This window comes from Rattus norvegicus, chromosome 12 (assembly GCF_036323735.1).
Source record: "Rattus norvegicus strain BN/NHsdMcwi chromosome 12, GRCr8, whole genome shotgun sequence".
In the NCBI taxonomy this organism is placed as follows: domain Eukaryota; kingdom Metazoa; phylum Chordata; class Mammalia; order Rodentia; family Muridae; genus Rattus; species Rattus norvegicus.
This window is the reverse complement of record NC_086030.1, coordinates 1,673,806-1,696,098: the sequence shown is the minus strand read 5'-3', so window position 1 is coordinate 1,696,098 and position 22,293 is coordinate 1,673,806. Positions and strand designations below refer to the sequence as shown.

Here is a 22,293-nt window from a genome sequence, read left to right as displayed (position 1 = left end):
ACCTTTAATGACTGCTTCTATTTCCTTAGGAGTTATGGGGTTGTTTAACTGGTTTATCTGTTCCTGATTTAACTTCGATACCTGGTATCTGTCTAGGAAATTGTCCATTTCCTGAAGATTTTCAAGTTTTGTTGAATACAGGTTTTTATAGTAAGATCTGATGATTTTTTGAATTTCCTCTGAATCTGTAGTTATGTCTCCCTTTTCATTTCTGATTTTGTTAATTTGGACGCACTCTCTGTGTCCTCTCGTTAGTCTGGCTAAGGGTTTATCTATCTTGTTGATTTTCTCAAAGAACCAACTTTTGGTTCTGTTGATTCTTTCTATGGTCCTTTTTGTTTCTACTTGGTTGATTTCAGCTCTGAGTTTGATTATTTCCTGCCTTCTACTCCTCCTGGGTGTATTTGCTTCTTTTTGTTCTAGAGCTTTTAGGTGTGCTGTCAAGCTGCTGACATATGCTCTTTCCTGTTTCTTTCTGCAGGCACTCAGCGCTATGAGTTTTCCTCTTAGCACAGCTTTCATTGTGTCCCATAAGTTTGGGTATGTTGTACCTTCATTTTCATTAAATTCTAAAAAGTTTTTAATTTCTTTCTTTATTTCTTCCTTGACCAGGTTATCATTGAGTAGAGCATTGTTCAATTTCCACGTATATGTGGGCATTCTTCCCTTATTGTTATTGAAGACCAGTTTTAGGCCGTGGTGGTCCGATAGCACGCATGGGATTATTTCTATCTTTCTGTACCTGTTGAGGCCCGTTTTTTGACCAATTATATGGTCAATTTTGGAGAAAGTACCCTGAGGAGCTGAGAAGAAGGTATATCCTTTTGCTTTAGGATGGAATGTTCTATAAATATCCGTTAAGTCCATTTGGCTCATGACTTCTCTTAGTCTGTCTACATCTCTGTTTAATTTCTGTTTCCATGATCTGTCCATTGATGAGAGTGGGGTGTTGAAATCTCCCACTATTATTGTGTGAGGTGAAATGTGTGTTTTGAGCTTTAGTAAGTTTTCTTTTACATATGTAGGTGCCCTTGTATTTGCGGCATAGATATTTAGGATTGAGACTTCATCTTGGTGGATTTTTCCTTTGATGAATATGAAGTGTCCTTCCTTATCTTTTTTTATGACTTTTAGTTGAAAATTGATTTTATTTGCTATTAGAATGGCTACTCCAGCTTGCTTCTTCTGACCATTTGCTTGGAAAATTGTTTTCCAGCCTTTCACTCTGAGGTAATGTCTGTCTTTGTCTCTGAGGTGTGTTTCCTGTAGGCAGCAGAATGCAGGGTCCTCGTTGCGTATCCAGTTTGTTAATCTATGTCTTTTTATTGGGGAGTTGAGGCCATTGATATTGAGAGATATTAAGGAATAGTGATTATTGCTTCCCGTTATATTCATATTTGGAAGTGAGGTTATGTTTGTGTGCTTTCATTCTCTTTGTTTTGTTGCCAAGACGATTAGTTTCTTGCTTCTAGGGTATAGCTTGCCTCCTTATGTTGGGCTTTACCCTTTATTATCCTTTGTAGTGCTGGACTTGTAGAAAGATATTGTGTAAATTTGGTTTTGTCATGGAATATCTTGGTTTCTCCATCTATGTTAATTGAGAGTTTTGCAGGAAATAGTAACCTGGGCTGGCATTTGTGTTCTCTTAGGGTCTGTATGACATCTGTCCAGGATCTTCTGGCCTTCATAGTTTCTGGCGAAAAGTCTGGTGTGATTCTGATAGGTCTGCCTTTATATGTTACTTGACCTTTTTCCCTTACTGCTTTTAATATTCTTTCTTTATTTTGTGCGTTTGGTGTTTTGACAATTATGTGACGGGAGGTGTTTCTTTTCTGGTCCAATCTATTTGGAGTTCTGTAGGCTTCTTGTATGCCTATGGGTATCTCTTTTTTTAGGTTAGGGAAGTTTTCTTCTATGATTTTGTTGAAGATATTTACTGGTCCTTTGAGCTGGGAGTCTTCACTCTCTTCTATACCTATTATCCTTAGGTTTGATCTTCTCATTGAGTCCTGGATTTCCTGTATGTTTTGGACCAGTAGCTTTTTCCGCTTTACATTATCTTTGACAGTTGAGTCAATGATTTCTATGGAATCTTCTGCTCCCGAGATTCTCTCTTCCATCTCTTGAATTCTGTTGGTGAAGCTTGTATCTACAGCTCCTTGTCTTTTCTTTTGATTTTCTATGTCCAGGGTTGTTTCCATGTGTTCTTTCTTGATTGCTTCTATTTCCATTTTTAATTCCTTCAACTGTTTGATTGTGTTTTCCTGGAATTCTTTCAGGGATTTTTGCGATTCCTCTCTGTAGGCTTCTACTTGTTCTCTAAGGGAGTTCTTTATGTCTTTCTTGAAGTCCTCCAGCATCATGATCAAATATGATTTTGAAACTAGGTCTTGCTTTTCTGGTGTGTTTGGATATTCCGTGTTTGCTTTGGTGGGAGAATTGGGCTCCGATGATGCCATGTAGTCTTGGTTTCTGTTGCTTGGGTTCCTGTGCTTGCCTCTCGCCATCAGATTATCTCTAGTGTTACTTTGTTCTGCTATTTCTGACAGTGGCTAGACTGTCCTATAACCTGTGTGTCAGGAGTGCTGTAGACCTGTTTTCCTGTTTTCTTTCAGCCAGTTATGGGGACAGAGTGTTCTGCTTTCGGGCGTGTAGTTTTTCCTCTCTACAGGTCTTCAGCTGTTCCTGTGGGCCTGTGTCTTGAGTTCACCAGGCAGGTTTCTTGCAGGGGAAAAGTTGGTCCTACCTGTGGTTCCAAGGCTCAAGTTTGCTCGTGGGGTACTGCCTAAGTCCTCTCCGCTGTGGCAGCAACCGGGAAGATCTGTGCCGTTCTTTCCGGGAGCCTCCGTGCACCAGGGTTCCAGATGGCCTTTGGTGTTTTCCTCTGGCGCCTGGATGTGCACAGAGTGCAGTCTCTTCTGGTTTCCCAGGCGTGTCCGCCTCTCTGAAGGTTCAGCTCTCCCTCCCACGGGATTTGGGTGCAGAGAACTGTTTATCCGGTCTGTTTCCTTCAGGTTCCGGCAGTGTCTCAGGCGCAGGGGTCCTGCCGCTCCCGGGCTCTCCCCTACGGGAACCCAGAGGCCTTATACAGTTGCCTCTTGGGCCAGGGATGTGGGCAGGGGTGGGCAGTGTTGGTGGTCTCCTCCGCTCTGCAGCCTCAGGAGTGCCCACCTGATCAGGCGGTGAGGTCTCTCTCCCACGGGTTTTGGGAGCAGAGAGCTGCTGCGGTCCGGGATCCGCCGGTGTCTACATAACTTTTTAAAACTTATTTTACATAGTATGGGTAAACGCCTCCAAGGTGATTGGCGTACAAACTACTGTACTCCAATCAACTTGGCCATTTTTCACAAAATTGGAAACAATTTTACCTCAGTACCTCCATACCAAGCTATATCTCTTCTGGATATATGAATATTAATATATACATATATGTGGATATATGTTTATATTATGTTTGTATATATACATACATATATATACATATATATAAATATATATATACAAATATATATATATGTTTATTTATGATGGCCAGGAGCTGGAAACACCCCAGATGTCTCTCAGCTGATAAATGGATAAAGAAAATTTGGTCTATTTATAAAATGCAATAGTATAAAGTGTTTAGAAACAAAGATGTCATGAAATTCAAAAGCATATTGATGGACTAGGAAATATGCTTCTTAGTGCATGGTGTGTTCTTGCTTATAAGGGAATATTAGCCATAAAGGGCAGGATAACCACACTGCAATTACAGACTCAAAGAAGCCAAAATAAAAAGTCAGAGGAGCATGCTTGAATATTTAACAGAAGGGGAAATAAACTGAAATTGGGGGTGGAGGAGTAGGGGCAACTCAGTGGGAGAGGGTGTGGGAAGGGTAACAGAATAGGTACATCAAACAAAGGGAAAGAAGGGGAGAGAGAATAAAAATTGGCAATGGGCAAGGGTGGAGGGCAGTGTCTATGAAGTGACACTAGCAGATTTCCTATCAGTGAGCGGTATGTATCTTGACATGGCCACATCCTATAGGCAGACAGGACTTCCACTTTAGGGATAAGGACACTTACCCACCTAGAAAAAAGTTACATCCTGAAAGTGTCTTACCTACATTGTATACAGAAACAGTGGTGGAGCAGAGACTGATGTAATGGCCAACCATTGTCTAACCCAAATCAGATGCACCCCATGGGCAAGAATCAATTCCTGACATTATGATACTCTCTTATGCTTGCAGAGAGGATCATAGCTTAACTGTCTTCTGACAGGATCCACCTAGCAGCTGATGGAAATAGTTACAGCAACTCACTCCCAACCATTAGATACTCACAGAGTCTTGTAGAAAAGTTTGAGGAGAGATTGAGATACCTGAGTGGGTAGAAACTCCACAGGAAGTTCAGCAGCATCAACATACCTCTACCTATGGAGACTCAAAAACGTAAACTCCAACTAAAGATCATACATGGACAGAACCTGGGCCACTGCCATAAATGTAGTAGACATGCATTTTGGTCTTTATTTGGGTCCCAAGTGAAGTGGAAAGTCTCCCTGATTCTGTAGACTGCCTGTAGATCCTATACCTTTAAATAGGCTTTCTTGTCTGGTATCAGTGGTAGAGGATGTGTGCAATCCTCTGCTGATTTGACATGTCAGGGTGGGGAGATAATAAGGTGGCTCTTTCTTCTCAGAGGTCAAATGGAGCGAATGGGTAGAAGAGAGTGGGTATTGAGTAAAAAACATTGTGAGATGGGGACTAGGAAGAAGGGGTTGATGTTGAATTTTTAATTGAATGATGGAATGAATATATGAATGACTACATAAACAAATAAATAACTAATGTAAAAAAATAAATTTCCCCACAATGCATGTCATTTCCTTTCATTAGTGATGTTGTTTACAGTACCTCATGATGGTAGATTTCTAGGTCTAATGTTTGCTCTTCATTAACTAAATCATCCAAATTACTGAACATGTCTATAGTGAGAAATAGTGAAAAAATGCATGCAATATCCCAGTTTGCTTTTCTCTGGCCCCATGTAGCACCTTGTAGAGACCACAATCCTAGGGCTCTCTTGTCTCAGACGCTGTTCATATTTCTAGCCATTTCTTGCCCAGAGCTCTTGAAATATCTTCCCTGAACTTGCTAAGTTCCCTTGGTAGGTCACTATCACAGCAGCCCCACACATCTAAATTCTGCATGGCCCTTACCACCCTCTTCAAAACAGTTGGATTCCATACCAATGTAGAAAAACACTATACAAAATTAGTTTAGAAAGAACAGGTAACTCAACCATTGGCTGCAATTACAAACATCCTAAAAATTAAATCCTATGGTGGCTCATCTAAGGCCTCCAGTTAGTGACATCTTTAACCCTAACCTCTCTCTCCATCCCAAAAGCATCAAATCCCATTTGTCCCACTCTCTTCTTCCCCATTTGACCTGAAAGTCCCCTCTGCTTACCCAGTGATTGGTACTCTTAAATCATTATTCATTAAGGAAAGGTACTTGCCACACCTGTCTAACACAAATATTTCACAGTGCACATTTGTCTCCGTTACAACAGCTTGAATCTTCTCTCTATGTACAGAGGCCAGGCTGGTCAGATCATTGGCCTGGAATTCCTAAAAGTAGCCAAGATTTGGAAGTGAGAGTGTTCCTGTAGCTAGAAAATATATTTGACATTCAACAGAAAAAGTTCAACAGGGTGGGAAGTAGCAAGCTAAGTTCAATAAATAACATTGTGACAGTGATCTTGAGATGTAGCATCATGGGTAAGGTAACCCAATCACAAAGACAAGAAAAGAAAAAAATCACACATGATATATACTCAGTGATATGTTATTAGCCCAATATCTCATACTCCCCGGGCTAGAATCCACAGACCACATTAAGATCAAGGAGAAGGAAGACCAAAGTGGAGATGCTGTAGTCCTCTTTAAGAGAGGAAATAAAGATATTCATAGGAAGGTAAGTGGACATAGCGTTTTGAGAAGAGACTGAAGCAATGGCCATTCAGAGTCTGCCACATCTGGTTATCTGCCATACTTATATTTTACCAAGAAACTTGTTTTAATAGAACAATGCAATGTGAACCCATGAAATTTTACACAAAAGTCCCTCACAAACTTACATCTCAGTCTTACAGATCTCTCATTTGTCAAGTGAGTACCATTTTGCTTTCATTGTATCTATCCATGTGAATTGTTTATTTCACCACTATGAAAATAGTATTGCCCTAGAATACCCTGGTCAAATTCAACCTCGTTCACAAGGCCTATTCAGATATATATCCCTAAACAATGATTTCCATTACACACCTCTTCTTTAATGTTAATGTGCCATTTACAGTGACAATTTCTCAGATTCTTGTCTTACTCATTTAACTTAAATCACTAAAGGAAATAATTGATTCATAAATGTATCTTCAGACATTTTACAATATTATACTATAGTATGTAATGTCCATAATTCATACATACTATGTGATTTCCCAAAATATGTCCAACCGAAATGAATGTAAATGAAATTCATAATTAACTACTTGCCAGAATAAAATTTGTATTCTTTATACCTCCAATATTCTTGAGTATCAACTTCTGTTTATTTCTGTAGCCTCTTATCTGTAATTAAAGAGATATGAAATGGTAACTTCAATAAGTGTGAATGAAATTACCTGATTTAGGAAAGTCATTTAAAAAAAATTGTATAAAGATTGGTGCTATGGATATACCTATCTACAGTCCAGTGATTTACACAAACATCCACCACCACAAAAACAGGACAAAAATTCATTTTGGTCCTAAAGCTTTATTCGTATGTTTCCTGGCAGGCTGTTCTTTAATCTCTAGAGCAAGATTGCTCAGAATTACCATATATTCTCATTAACTTCATTAAAATTATAGCAAAGGTTGTTTTTGCTATAATCAAGAGTGATTTTGATTAATACTTAGGAAATCAAACCCCTCGCCAGCAGTGGGAATGAGAACAACCTTTTCAGTCAGTCGTCCTTTCTCTTCCTTCTCTCCCCTTCTTGCAAAAGGCCAAAGATACAAATGCACCAGAGGGATTTTTAAGAGTCTTTTTGCTTTTGCAGGTAGTTCTAAAGAAATCACTCCAAAATGGGAGTCCATTTTCCTCTCTCTTGAGTGTGAAGAAAAAACACACAAGTGCACACCAGCCTGCCTTGGCTGGCAACAAACAGTGCCTGGAGCACACACCCTCTCTTACAGACTGACTGTTAAGTCAGCAGAGAATGCTGGGAAAATCTAGAAGATGAAGAAGGTAACATACCCATGTACCCATGTAAAGAGGACATGAAAATTGCAGACAGGTATTAGATAAAAACTAAAGGACCAGTCAAAGATGATCTATCTTTGCTTTTAGAAACCATACCTTTTGAGGCAACCCACATTATAACTTACTCTGACTTCAAAGCATAGTTTGACACGTGTGTTTTTGTGCTTATGATCTGTTCATGAGCGTTCATTAGTACACTGTGTACAGTGTGAGGTGGAGCAGGTCATTGAGGGAGAAGAAGGTACTGGAAAGATAGTCATTTGACACGCTATAGTTTCTAATGTTTCAACCACACCCTCCTTCATTTTCCCACCCTTCTTTCCATTCTTTTGAGTACTGATGCTGGTAACCATGACCTTGTGTGTGCTAGACAAAGACTCTATCAATGATTCTCTGTTGCCTCCTTATTGATCTGTGTAATAATTTTTGATCACAGGATAGGTGTAAAGTAGTGTATCTTCACTATCTCCTCCTTCAAGGAGTGCTAAGTACTCTAATGTCTTTTTCCTTTCCAACCTCTATGGTTCCTGCTTTTAGGAAAAAGTGGGGCCAGGTTACAGGTTCAGAGGTTCAGTCCGTTATCATCAGGGCGGGGGCAGGACAGTGTCCACACAGATGTGGGGCTGGAGAAGCTGAGAGTTCAACATCTTCTGAGGGCAGATAGGAGAAGACTGGCTTCCAGTCAGCTTTTAGGAAGTCTTGTCAGACTATTTCTTATCTTTGGACACTGTAGGTATCTGTGTTGCACTGCTTTCTTAGGGCTGCTGGGACACAGTGGAGTTAAAGTATACATTAACAACTGGCCACACAGCAACATTTGATCCATTAAAGACTGAATGTATTATTTATGACAGTATGTATTATTTATGTCTTTATTGCTTTGAAAGACACCATGGCCAAAGCACATTAAAACTAAAATTAGGATGATGTTTCCAGAAGGTTAGAGTCCATGATGGCAGAGAGAAGCCATGGTGTCAAGACCAACTGAGAGCTTACATTTTGGGTAATTTAGTGTGAGCATGAGTGTGTGTGTGTGTGTGTGTGTGTGTGTGTGTGTGTGTGTGTGTACATGCGCAAGAGTGTGTACATTTACGTGTATGTGTATGTATATGTGTAAGAAGAGAGAGAGAGACAGAGAGACAGAAAGACACACACACACAAAGAGGATTGATATGTACCCTGGTGCCTGTGGAAGTCCAAGAAAAGTTATGGAGTTGATATTCTCTCACCTCTATATCGGTTCAAGGAATCGAGTTCAGGTTATCAGGGTTTCTGCTTTTTATGCAGAAGATAACTGTACAAGAAACAGGATAACTTAAAATTTGAAAAGAAATCATAATTTTTTTCCAATTCCCCAGAGTAGAATTCCCCAGAGTTCAAAATATCAGCAGAGCCATGCTCCTGAGTGTTCCTGGATTTGAATGAAATCCTTCCTTCCTCCCCATGCCGCATTCTTAACTACTTTGTATCTCAGTAAAATATAAGAACAGCTAACCAGTTTCCTGTGGATAGATGTGGAAGCCTTTCTTCTGGATTTAGATTAGTGTGAGCAAAGGATGTGTCCCTCAGGTGAGTGGAATGCCATTCTTTGTCACCTCAGCTTTCACAAGTCCTTTGTAATCACAGGAATTGCAAGAAGCTGTGCAGATGACAGGGCCATGGTACAATGTTCACAAATGCCAATGTGTAGGAAAGGCCTAATAATACACTAGGTGTGAATGATGATCCTCAATTAAGGCCTTTGCCAGTCATATTGCCCAGTTAGAATATACATAATTGTAAGTAGGACTCTTTTTTTTTTTTACAAAAGAATATTTGCTTGTAAAAAGTGTGACATTCAAGAGTTAGCTTAACAGGATGTGGAGAGATTTCCCAATGAATACTGTAGACCTCAGAAGAACAAAGGCGAGCACCTGGTTTATTTTAAACAGATGTCACCTGCTGTGGAAACTTCTTTCAGGCAAAGAATACAATGTTCTTAATGTTCTCCAGGCCTGTGATGGATTGTTACATAGATAGGAGAAAGGGGGAAATAGTCTCTCTATTTCTGCTTTGAACCTAGATGCCTAAGCAACACAAATCCATCCATTTACATTTTGGTTATTAGGTGGCTGAAAGATTCCCACTAGAATAAAGTTCAGCTTTAGAAGCGTTGTCCTCCTCTGAAGGCCCTAGTTTCTTTGCCTTTCCTGAGTTTGATCTTATTGTTTGTTTTACAGTCCCCTTCCACTGGTGATCTTACTAGGATATTCATTGCTACCTATGAGGTGAGAGTCCAGGGTCAGTCCATGTATAGTCTTTAGATAGTGGCTTAGTCCCTGGAAGCTCTGGTTGCTTGGCATTGTTTTTCATATGGGGTCTTAAGCCCCTTCAAGCTCTTCCAGTTCTTTATCTGATTCCTTAAACAGGGGTCCTATTCTCAGTTCAGTGGTTTGCTGCTGGCATTTGCCTCTGAATTTGCTGTATTCTGGCTGTGTCTCTCAGGAGAGATCTACATCCGGCTCCTGTTGGCCTGCATTTCTTTGCTTTATCCATCTTGTCTAATTGGGTGGCTATATATGTGTGGGCCACATGTGAGGAAGGCTCTGAATTGTTGTTCCTTCTGTCTCTGTATTAATCTTTGATTCTCTATTCCCTACCAAGGGTATTCTTGTTACCCTTTTAAAGAAGGAGTGAAGCATTTGCATTTTGATCATCTGTCTTGAGTTTCATGTGTTCTAGGCATCTAGGGTAATTCAAGCATTTGGGCTAATAGCCACATATCAATGAGTGCATATCCTGTGTATTTTTCTGTGATTGGGTTACCTCACTCAGGATGATATTTTCCAGTTCTAAACATTTGCCTATGAATTTTATAAAGTCATTGTTTTTGATAGCTGAGTAATATTCCATTGTGTAGATGTACCACATTTTCTTTATCCATTCCTCTGTTGAAGGGCATCTGGGTTATTTCCACCTTCTGGCTACTATAAATAAGGCTGCTATGAACATAGTGGAGCACGTGTCTTTTTTATATGTTGGGGCATCTTTTGGGTATATGCCCAAGAGAGGTATAGTTGGATCCTCAGGTAGTTCAAGGTCCAGTTTTCTGAGGAACCTCCAGAATGGTTGTACCAGTCTGCAATCCCACCAACAATGGAGGAGGGTTCCTCTTTCTCCACATCCTCGCCAGCGTTTGCTATCACCTGAGTTTTTGATCTTAGCCATTCTCACTGGAGTGGTGTTTCTCAGCCATTTGGCATTCCTCAGCTGTGAATTCTTTGTTTAGCTCTGAACCCCATTTTTTAATAGGGTTATTTGTTCCCTGTGTTCTAACTTCTTGAGTTCTTTGTATATTTTGGATATAAGCCCTCTATCTGTTGTAGAATTGGTAAAGATCTTTTCCCAATCTGTTGGTTACCATTTTGTCCTAAGCACAGTGTCCTTTGCCTTACAGAAGCTTTGCAGTTTTATGAGATCCCATTTGTCGATTCTTGGTCTTAGAGCATAAGCCATTGGTGTTTTGTTCAGGAAATTATTTCCAGTGCCCATGTGTTTGAGATGCTGCCCTAGTTTTTCTTCTATTAGTTTGAGTGTATCTGGTTTGATGTGGAAGTCCTTGATCCACTTGGAGTTAAGCTTTGAACAGGGTGATAAGCATGGATCGATCTGCATCCTTCCACATGTTGACCTCCAGTTTAACCAACACCATTTGCTGAAAATGCTATCTTTATTCCATTGGATGGTTTTGGCTCCTTTGTGAAAAACAAAGTGCCCATAGGTGTGGGGGTTCATTTCTGGGTTTTCAATTCTGTTCCATTGGTCTATGTGTCTGTTTCTGTACCAATACCATGCAGTTTTTATCACGATTGCTCTGTAATACTGCTTGAGTTCAGGGATAGTGATTCCCCCTGAAGTATTTTATTGTTGAGGATATTTTTAGCTATCCTGGGTTTTTGTTATTCCAGATGAATGTGCAGATTGTTTTGTCTAACTCTTTGAAGAATTGGATTGGTATTTTGATGGGGATTGCATTGAATCTATAGATCGCTTTTGGTAAAATGGACATTTTTACTATATTAATCCTGCCAATCTATGAGCATGGGAGATCTTTCCATCTTCTGAGGTCTTCTTCAATTTCTTTCTTCAGAGTCTTGAAGTTCTTATTGTACAGATCTTTTACTTGCTTGGTTAAAGTCACACCAAGATACGTTATATTATTTGGGTCTATTATGAAGGGTGTCATTTCCCTAATTTCTTTCTCAGTTTGTTTCTCTTTTGTGTAGAGGAAGGCTACTGATTTATTTGAGTTAATTTTATACCCAGCCACTTTGCTGAAGTTGTTTATCAGCTTTAGTAGTTCTCTGTGGGAACTTTTGGAATCACTTATATATACTGTCATATCATCTGCAAATAGTGATATTTTGACTTCTTCAATTCCTATCTGTATCCCCTTCACCTCCTTTTGTTGTCTGATTGCTCTGGCTAGAACATCAAGAACTATATTGAATAAGTAGGGAGAGAGCAGGCAGCCTTTTCTAGTCCCCGATTTTAGTGGAATTGCTTCAAGTTTCTCTCCATTTAGTTTAATGTTAGCAACTGGTTTGCTGTATATTGCTTTTACTATGTTTAGGTAGGGGCCTTGATTTCCTATTCTTTCCAGGACTTTTATCATGAAGGGGTGTTGAATTTTGTCAAATGCTTTCTCAGAATCTAATGAAATGATCATGTGCTTTTGTTCTTTCAGTTTGTTTTTTTAATGGATGGTGTGGATGGTTTTCCGTATATTAAACCGTCCCTGCATGCCTGGGATGAAGCCTACTTGATCATCGTGGATGATGGTTTTGATGTGCTCTTGAATTCGGTTTGACAGAATTTTATTGAGTATTTTTGAGTCGATATTCATAAGGGAAATTGGTCTGAAGTTCTCTTTCTTTGTTGAGTCTTTTTGTGGTTTAGGTATAAGAGTAATTGTGGCTTCATAGAAGGAATTCGGTAGTGCTCCTTCTGTTTCAATTTTATGGAATAGTTTGGATAGTATTGGTATGAGGTCTTATATGAAGGTCTTATAGAATTCTGCACTAAACCCGTCTGGACCTAGGCTCTTTTTGGTTGGGAGAACTTTAATTACTACTTCTATTTCCTTAGGAGTTATGGGCTTGTTTAATTGGTTTATCTGTTCCTGATTTAACTTCGGTACCTGGTATCTGTCCATTTCCTGCAGATTTTCAAGTTTTGTTATATATAGGCTTTTATACTAAAATCTGATGATTTTTTGAATTTCCTCTGATTCTTTAGTTATGTCTCCCTTTTCATTTCTGATTTTGTTAATTTGGACACACTCTCTGTGTCCTCTCGTTAGTCTGGCTAAGGGTTTATCTTGTTGATTTTCTCAAAGAACCAACTTTTGGTTCTGTTGATTCTTTCTATGGTACTTTTTGTTTCTACTTGGTTGATTTCAGCTGAGTTTGATTATTTCCTGCCATCTACTCCTCCTGGGTGTATTTGCTTCTTTTTGTTCTAGAGCTTTTAGGTGTGCTGTGAAGCTGGTGATATATGCTATCTCCTGTTCCTTTCTGCAGGCACTCAGAGTTATCAGTTTTCGTCTTAGCACAGCTTTCACTGTGTCCCATAAGTTTCTGTATGTTGTACCTTAATTTTCATTAAATTCTAAGAAGTCTTTAATTTCTTTCTTTATTTCTTCCTTGACAAGGTTATTGTTGATTAGAGCATTGTTCAACTTCCACGTATATGTGGGCGTTCTTCTCTTATTGTTATTGAAGACCAGCGTTACTCCGTGGTGGTATGATAGCACGCATGGGATTATTTCTATCTTTCTTTACTTGTTGAGCCCCGTTTTTTGACGAATTATATGGTCAATTTTGGAGAAAGTACCATGAGGAGCTGAGAAGAAGGTATATCCTTTTGCTTTAGGATAGAATGTTCTATAAATATCTGTTAAGTCCATTTGGCTCATGACTTCTCTTAGTCTGTCTACATCTCTGTTCAAGTTCTGTTTCCATGATCTGTCCATTGATGAGAGTGAGGTGCTGATATCTCCTACTATTAATGTGTGAGGTGCAATGTGTGTTTTGAGCTTTAGTAAGGTTTCCTTTACGAATGTAGGTGCCCTTGTATTTGGGGCATAGACATTTAGGATTGAGAGTTCATCTTGGTGGATTTTTCCTTTGATGAATATGAAGTGTCCCATAGACTGGGGGTCTCATCAGAGTAAGGGGGAGCAAGAACAGCATGCCTAATCCCCTTTGTATTCTGTTCCTGTGTGCTGACATGGGCTGAGCTGTTGAAAAAAATGCCTGCAGCTAGATCCTTCCCAGTATCTCCAATAGGAGTCGGTTGCATGGCCAGCTATGTGACAAAGGTGTTTAATCCAGCAGCTGAATACTTTCACTATGACATCAGAAGCAGGAATAGCCATCTAGTCAACTGCCACAGGCTCCAACTTAGCCTGGAGTTCTTGTCTGTGCTTCAGTTTATATGAAGTCTCTGCCTAACTCTTAACTTTTAGATCTGGTTATTCTTCATAGAGAGGACTGTCCTGTGCCTTGTGGGCTGTGTTTATCAATCTGGCCTAAGCACTCACCATACATTAGAGCCTTCTAGAGACCCTCTGTCCAGAAGACATGAAGGAGCTCAGTGGAGTAGAGCAAGCCTGTGGATTGGGTGGGAGGTTTTGGGGCTGGGGGAAGATAATGGTGCTTGGATTTTTTTGAACATTTATTTTATTTCTAGTTATGTCTGCATGTCTATGTGTGGATTCATGCATGTTAGTGCAGGTTCCTGGAAGGTAGAGGCATCAAATCACCTGGAGTCAGAGTTATAGACAGTTGAGAGCCACCTGACATTAGGGCTAAGAACCAAATATGGGTCACCTGGAAGAGTCACAAATGCTCTTAACTGCTGTGCCATCTCTCCATCACCCAAGACTCCAGCTTTTATACTAAGGCAAATGACATTACAAGGAACACTCTCTGACTGACATCTTACAGGAGCTACTTTGACTGTTGTAATCGACTACTATGGAGCAACGCAAGGAGCAGGGAGATACTCAGGAAGCCATCACAGCTGAGGTCAGCTAATGAGGACCTGGTGGGGCTGAGCAAGAGCAGAGAGGGTGAAAAGTGGACAGAGGCTCAGCACACTTGGATCACAAACACTGTGGACCGTGGTGCATTGCCTGGGACATGAGAGAAAGAAGGAGAGGGGGTCAGGTAAGACTTTGACCTAGTAAACAGGAGGCTGGACTTGTCATAGACAAGTCTTCTTCTAGACTTCTGAAAGTAGAAGACAGAGTCGTTCAAGTTTCAGGATTGTCCCTGGCTAGTTTGGGACAAGCTAAGTTTTGAGAGATCTACCAGACACTGGAATTCCCAGGGGAAATGAGCAACTGGCTATGAGTCTGGGGACACTGCCTTTGGATTACACAGGGCAGCATGCCAGCATGTAGCTAAAGCCATGAAAATGCATGGTAATGGGAGAAGAGAGGAGATGACGAACAAGAGTCTGTGTGGCTCTTCAATCCAGGGGAGAACAGTGGGGAAACTGAGGATTCCTCAGCAAAGCAGGGTTCCTGAAGACCAAATGGAGAGCAGATACAAGACAATGGAGCGGCCAGTATCAAAACAGAAAACAGGACTAAGAGCCACTGGATTTCCGGATGTAGCAGTCACAGCTAATTTGAACAAAAGCAGTTTGTTACACAGTGAGTCAACTGAGAATTGCAAAAGGGGATAGGACACAGAAAGGGATCTTCCAGGGAGTTCTGCTCTAGAAGATAGGAGAAGAAGGGTTATTAGCTGTGGCAGTGGGGTTGACAGAAGTGTTTGTTTGTATAAGAAGGTAAGTAGCACATAGTGTTTAAAATGGGAATTGTGACGACTGCTCTTGCTTATGGAATTGATGGTATTAAGCACCTAGGAGATTAGTAAAGCATGCCTCTGAGTGGCTGGGATGCGGTCTTAGAAAGGAACAGCTCACCATGGATGTGGGTGGCTCTCCAGAGGCTGTGGGTTCCAATTCAGATAAAGGATGTTGGGAGATAGGTCAAGATTATACTCTGGTTCCTGGCCCCCACGTCAATTGGCTGTTCCTCGATTGGAGCTTTCCTCCCACCCTAGCTTCCTCCCAGGATATTCTGCCTCTCCACAGGAACCAGCTGACCTGGACTGAAACCACAAGCAAGGAAACAAAAGCAAAAGATTTCCCTCCTTTACATGATTTCTAACAGACAGTTTGTCCCACCAATAAGTCTGACAAACACAAGACTAACCCTGGCACTCATGGGCTGGAAGTTTAACAGAAGAGAAAGAAATGGCTTCAGATAAAGGCAGCACTGTATACAGATGGGGACACGGGGTCCATGGGACACTTGCCCGAAGGAGTTTGGAAAGCTTCTTTTCTGACCATTTCTGTTTTCTCTGAGAAATAGGCCAATGGCTGAAGGCACAGATAGGGAAGGAGAGTGAGGAAGATGGAGAGCAGCCACTGTCATGTAGGAAAGTGTAGGATAGAGTCAGAATGTCTAGACTAGGGAACAACATATATACACTCGAAAGACAACTTAAAGGTCGTATGTATTGGTAAGATTCCTCTGGCCATTTCTCCAGTTGCATGTGTGCAGGTTTAGAGAACACTCAGGGAGTCAGCTTTTGAAAAAGTATATCTTATGCATGTGTTAGTTCAGGGAGTAACCAGGTCAAGGACATGGCCCTGAGGCTTGATACAGTAGTCATGTACATTGTTGGAAGAACATATCTTTCAGAGCTGTGGTAACTGAGCACTGTTTACATTTCATCACGTGATCCCCACTCCGCATGCTCTTCAAGTTATTGTGGAAATGAAATGCAAAATCGAAACAAGGACGGAGTCTGCTCTTCATTAATGTGGAATTATGAAGTGCTGGGCTCCCCTACTGGTAGAGGAGAGCCTGATGGGGTGGGCTGGATTCCTTGTTGCTATGAACTACAGTGATGACTTAGTATGTTCACAGTTTTAGCAAGAGCTGAGTGAAATGAAGGCTATGAATATCATCTGTGCCCCCTTCCCAGAACCATAATGAGAGGTTGGCATGTGGGTGGAAGTGTTTGTGCTGCAAAATTAGAGTCCCAATGCCCCTCTCACACTTCCATTTTTAATACGCTCAATAATTTAATGAATGACGTGGAATTCAGTTTTGCTTTGTGATTTGAATCCACTTAGTCTTTTGTGTGTATACAGCATTGATGTGTACAAGAAGCAGTGCTGGCAAGAGATGCTCTTAAATTATCTTTCATCTATTTTAAGAATATCTGGGATCTTGGTGTGGGAAGGGAAGTGATATGGCACATGCGGCCTGTCCCTGGGACCACATAAACTTTTAGCATCTTGGGTCTGCTGTTGCCAAGTAGTGTTCTTGGAACCTCACTTTCTGCATCTGGGAAATGGGGTGATGACAGCCTTAGGGGTTGTGCCCATGAGACTGATGATGACCATGCTTGCAGAGGAGCATGGGTATTATTTATTGTCACTGCTGTGGTTGGCAGCGAAGAGAGGAAAAGAGATGGGGATCTGCCCTGCCTTGCTTCAGAGTACTGACCATCTTGATTTAACTAAAAGCTTTATGTCTGCTGATAATTTTATTCTCAACCAGTTATTTCTTCTGCAAAACTTTCACATATTCCAGATAGGAGGTGATTTTAACCGGTATCCTTGCACTTAAATAAGAAGGAGATTGTCGGCCAGTTTGGTAACAAAACAGCTTATATACAGTATTTAAGGATTGAGTTGCTCTCTCCCATGTATAAGCCATTAGCCATGCAGCCATTGAAATGCAAACCCATCACAGTGAAATAATATAAAAAAATTCTCCTTCTCACTTGCACGAGCTACATGGTGTATTCGAGTATTTGGTCACCACACATTGCCTGGTGGCTGCAGCACTCAACAATGAGGACAAAGAACACATCTGTCACTTTTCTGTTGCCCTCAGGCTAATGCCCTAAATAAAATTCCTTAAACATACAGGAGAAAACCAAAGACATCAGGGCACCTTGTCAAAAAAGACAAATTTTCCCACAAGATTGAATAAAATTGGACATAAGTTTTTTTTATGGAAGGTGTGGGGAAAAAATAAATATTTTTAAACTATTTTAGAAGTTTTAACAGTATACTTCATTTTTCATAGCATAAATTCATGCAGTCAATAAATATTCATCAGGTTTATACCATGTACTATCCTCTAAGTGAGGGAATGGGTGTGGATAGATGAGAGAGGAGTGTTCAGGGACATGTGGGGGAAAGTAGACTGGATAACACTGGGAATATAGAGAAGGAAGTAGACTTAGGAGAGCAGAATTAAGCAGGTCCCCTTAGATAGGAGTTTCGAGAAAACTATGATGAGTGGTCACGGTGGGGCTCTCTGAAGAAGAGTGTCTTCAGAGGGTATTATGTCCCTGAAACTGGAGTTAAGATGTTTGGAAGTCACCATGTGAGTGCTGGGTACCAAACCTGTGTTATTATAAAAAATAAAAATGGTTTCTTTTATTCCCCACTAGTATCAACACATGTGGCATCTTTGGGTTATTTTCATCTCAGTCAGCAAATATGTCACCTGCTAAGCTCCCTCCCATCTCACACTGCTGATGGCTACTCTCTGAGACCGGCCGCAATCTATCTACCCATTAAGTCCCCAAGGCAGGTTGTTTCCACACCAAGCATACACCACCAATTTCGTGGCAGGCTTGGTGCTTCCTGCCATCACACCTTCTCTTGAACTCAATTAAGTCACCACATGAAAGAACACATCACATAATAACCTCTAATCCAATTGATAAGATAATTTGCCCATCTAGATAACACAAAGTCCTATACATACCCATCCCTTGGAAATATTCACTATAACCTGTATCTGTACACAGAAAAGAATCTTAACATCTGCTGCCATGTTCTCCCAGGTCCTTTCCCTCCCTCTGACTTCTCCCCTGCTTCTCCTTCACTTCTAAAAAGAGTTCCCACTTCCCTTCCTTTTTGTCCAATGACAGGCCTTGTTTTTTTCTGGCCTACCTTCACCTGCATAATACCATCAACCTACAGACCTGCATGCTCTGTAATTGTACCAAGCATTCTTAACTACTTAGCCAACTCTCCTGTCCTGACTTGTGCAGTTTCGTGCTCAGTCATAAGGAAGAGTGGTCTGTCATAGAGAAATAGCATTGGAGGCCAACTTTTAGAGTTGAGAGCTAAATTACCTAAACTGTTGTTCATAAATTACATAATCTATGGCTTTTTAGTACAAGGAAGAGATTAAGATTAAAAGAGTAGAGTGCTCTTGTCACCTGAGTACAGGAAAGTCGCCTCTTAAAATGAGGGTCATATTATCCGGTATGGAGAAGGAAAATGGGAAATCTAGGAATTTTTTCCTAGATGTTATAGTTTGTGAAAGGAAGAAGGGAGGGTGAGAATTACTTTTCTTATGCTGCTGTTTTTACTAATGCTAAGGGGTCCTGTGTTGGATAGTGTGTTCTGAACCAACCCAAGAAGTCTGATGTGAAACAAAAACAGACATTTAAAGTTCATAAACTTACAAGAGCTTTTCAAGGTAAAACTATCAAGACTGGGAGTGATGGCATCCACCTACAATCCCAGCACATGAGAGGCTTAGATAGGGAGGACAAGGTCAGCCTGGGCTATGGAAGGAAGGAAGGAAAAGCAGAGAAAGTCTTTCTTTGATATATATGGATATATATGGATATAGATATAGATATAGATATAGATATAGATGGATATATATATGGATATATATATATGGATATGGATATATATTAGTATTGGCTTTATTATATGGGGTGCACCTTTTCCTGGAGTTGTATAGATGGTTGGGTACAAATGTATAGAGATCACTTCAAAAATAAGACATTTAAAATAGAATAGGATAAAAACTAGCACACTAGCCAGGCCTGGTGGCACATGCATGCCCTGCAATACTAAAAGCACATTATAATACTTGCAAGCACGTAGAAGTTGGGCAGAAGCAGAAGTAGAAAGATCAGGAGTTCAAATCCAGCCATGGATTCATCATGTCTTCTCTTAGAAAAATTAAAAGAAAAATAAATAATATGAAAGACTAGTAATTAGTATTTATATAAACCCTACAGACAGATAAATCACCCACTAAATTCTAAACACTGCTTTCAAACATGGGAATAATTCAAATCAGGCTGCAAATTATCACCACCATTGTAGCATCAGATGTTCTAAGGAGAGACATCCTTGTGCCTTTTGCCCCTGGGACTAGAGGTTCCAAGGAATTGCATTTTTCCAAGGAGTCTCCTTGGGGAAAAAAGAAGAAGAAGGAAAGAAAGGAACTTGTTCCCTAGAAAGAGATTTCACAAGGAGAGAGTGCCACTGAGACAGTGCCAGGATCAACAATGGGTGGGATGGACCACATCCTGACCACTCTGTATTCAAGCCTAATCCTGTGCAGGAGCCTGAAGATGGACTTGGCTGGATGAGTCAGTGGGTCTCATTATTTGGTTTGTTCCTAATGTGGCTAGTTGTATATGTACACACACACACACACACACACACACACACACACGCACGCACGCACGCACGCACGCACGCACGCACGCACACGCACACGCACAGGAACACACACATTTGGTGGGCATTTATCCAAACTTGTTAGAGTGCCCAGTGCCCAGACATTGACTGTAGGACTTGGGTTAAGGGACGACTCTGTACTCAAGGTGTTTGCTATTTACTTGAGCAAAAGCTGAAGTAATGTGGAACTACATGTCATGCTCCTAGAAATCCTGGATCTTGTTCTTAAGAGCTGAGTAAAGCAATGTGTTGGAACTCAGAAAACACAAATACTTCAAAGTGAAGCCTGGTGTTTTTGTTTGTTTGTCTGTTTTTTGTTTGTTTTTTAAATTAACAAACCAGCTTCAGGAGTTCTGGCTTGCAGTCAGTCCTCCTTTGCACCTGAAATAAATACTAGGTATCATTTCTGAAGCTCCTTTATCTGTGTAAAGCTCCTAAGGATAATCTTCCTGAAGGATAACAAGCAGGAGACAAGAAGAGAACTCGCACCCATAGATCCCAGGCAGACTGTGTTCCCAGATGCTGTCACTTCTATGTGCCTGGCCCATGTCCCCTATAAAGCACTGACTCCTCCTCTGAAATTGGTGTGGCCTCACTTCTGTCCTCCTCATAAAGAATCCTTAAGCCACAATCGTCAGGGCTCGTCTCTGAGTTTAATGCTCAGTGTGACAGCTGTCTACTTGCACATTAGTAATTCTGTTCCTTTATTTCTGCCAATCGTTGATTTGTTTCTGCAAACTCAATTACCAAAGCCCCAAAGAGTGGATGGAAGGAAGGTCAGTTTCTGGAGATGCACACCTGCAAGGACCGTAATCGGCATCTGCTTCTGCTCTGTCTCAGCACAACAGGAGCCACTGTAGAGCATAAGCCACATCTGAGTTAAAGATCACAGTCTGATTAGAACGTGGAAATTGTTAAGCAATGAAATGTTCTAGATCTTGTCCTATATTTACTTCCTTCATAGCTACTTATTATCAATGCCTATATGTTCCCTGATATCACTGTTGAGAAAGGTAGGCTGATTCCACAACAGGCTTCAACTTGGCAGTTAAGGAGACTAGGTCTAAACATCTGTTTCCATGAACTGGGCAATTCCAGGCCGAAGAAGTTAGTCTGAGGCAAGGACTAAGGGTCACCAGCAGTTTTCAGACCTGCCTGACAAGTTTCCAGCCCTGACACTTCCATAAAGTTGAGATGGACCTGACATTAACATAGAGGTCACTCTCTTAGTCAGATTCCTATTCCTCCACAAACATCAAGAACAAGAAGCAAGTTGTGGAGGAAAGGGTTTATTCGTCTTAAACTTCCACATTGCTGTTCATCACCAAAGGAAGCCAGAACTGAAACTCAAGCAGGTCAGGAAACAGGAGCTGGTGCAGAGGTCATGGAGGGATGTTACTTACTGCGCTCCCTCCCCTGGCTTGCTCAGCTTGCTCTCTTATAGAACCCAAGAACTCCTGCTGAGGGACAGCACCACCCACAATGGGCTGGATCCTCCCCTCTTGATCACTAGTTGAGATCACTGCCCTGCATATTGGTCTCATGGAGACATTTCCTCAACTGATTCTCCTTTCTCTGTGATTACTTCAGCTTGTGTCAAGTTGACACACAAACCAGCCAGTACAGTCACCTACTCCAGAATTCCCTAATGTACTTTAAATCATGCCTGCAAACTTATTGGTAGTTTCTCTGACTTGCTAATGGGGGACTCCAGCATGCTGGATTTCTGCAGAATAAAACACTCAATGAGTCCGGGTATCATTCTGTGGCAAGCCGTGGGCCCTCATTCTTGTGACTATTATGTAAAATGTTTGAGATGTTGTAACTTAGATCAGAACAACCCTAAAGGTGCAAATGTCATCTCACAGCATCTGAAACCTGTACCAGAGATTTCCCTTCTGGGGTATTAGCCGACTTATCCTATATTTCCCTATTAATTCACTTAGTAAATTGATTCTAGACTGTCTTTTTTTATTATTATAAAAGATCATGTTACTATCCCCCTGGTGTCAGGTCCATAGGAAACTTAAGTTCCCTAATCGCAAGGGGAAGTCCAATGAGCTCAGCCTGTGGCAGTTAGATAAGAGTCAGCATTCCTCTGGAACTTGTGAAACTAGCTTCTGTTCCTCTTACCCAGGAGAAGGGACACATGGGTACCTGCGGTTCTCATTACCCTGTGAGAGATCCAGGCTTCTTCAATGTTACTGGTACCCAGGTACTAGTGCACATTTCAGAGTCCATGCCAGCATCCCAGCCTCCTGCGTTCACAGGCTCCCTGCCCCCAGCCAGTCAAATTCCTTACAACCCTGCTATTCTCCCTCTTTTCTCTGTTCTCTATGCTCCTGCAGAGAGTCTGGCCCTGTCCAGTCTGTTGGCAATGTTCAGTTTACAGCTTTCTTTTTCTGCTCTGGACTCTTCTAGA

General features: G+C 41.0%; 1 protein-coding gene across 2 annotated transcripts in view; it reads right to left on the bottom strand.

Annotated features, from left to right (window-relative positions):
- The window catches only part of LOC134481229 (uncharacterized), a 69,561-nt gene that overhangs the window by 27,367 nt on the left and 19,901 nt on the right, over positions 1–22,293 (bottom strand). For both annotated transcript variants that reach the window (XM_063271822.1, XM_063271823.1), the window contains one exon: positions 6,568–6,616. In XM_063271822.1, coding sequence (XP_063127892.1) covers positions 6,568–6,616 — 49 coding nt within the window. The remainder of the gene's footprint in view (positions 1–6,567; positions 6,617–22,293) is intronic.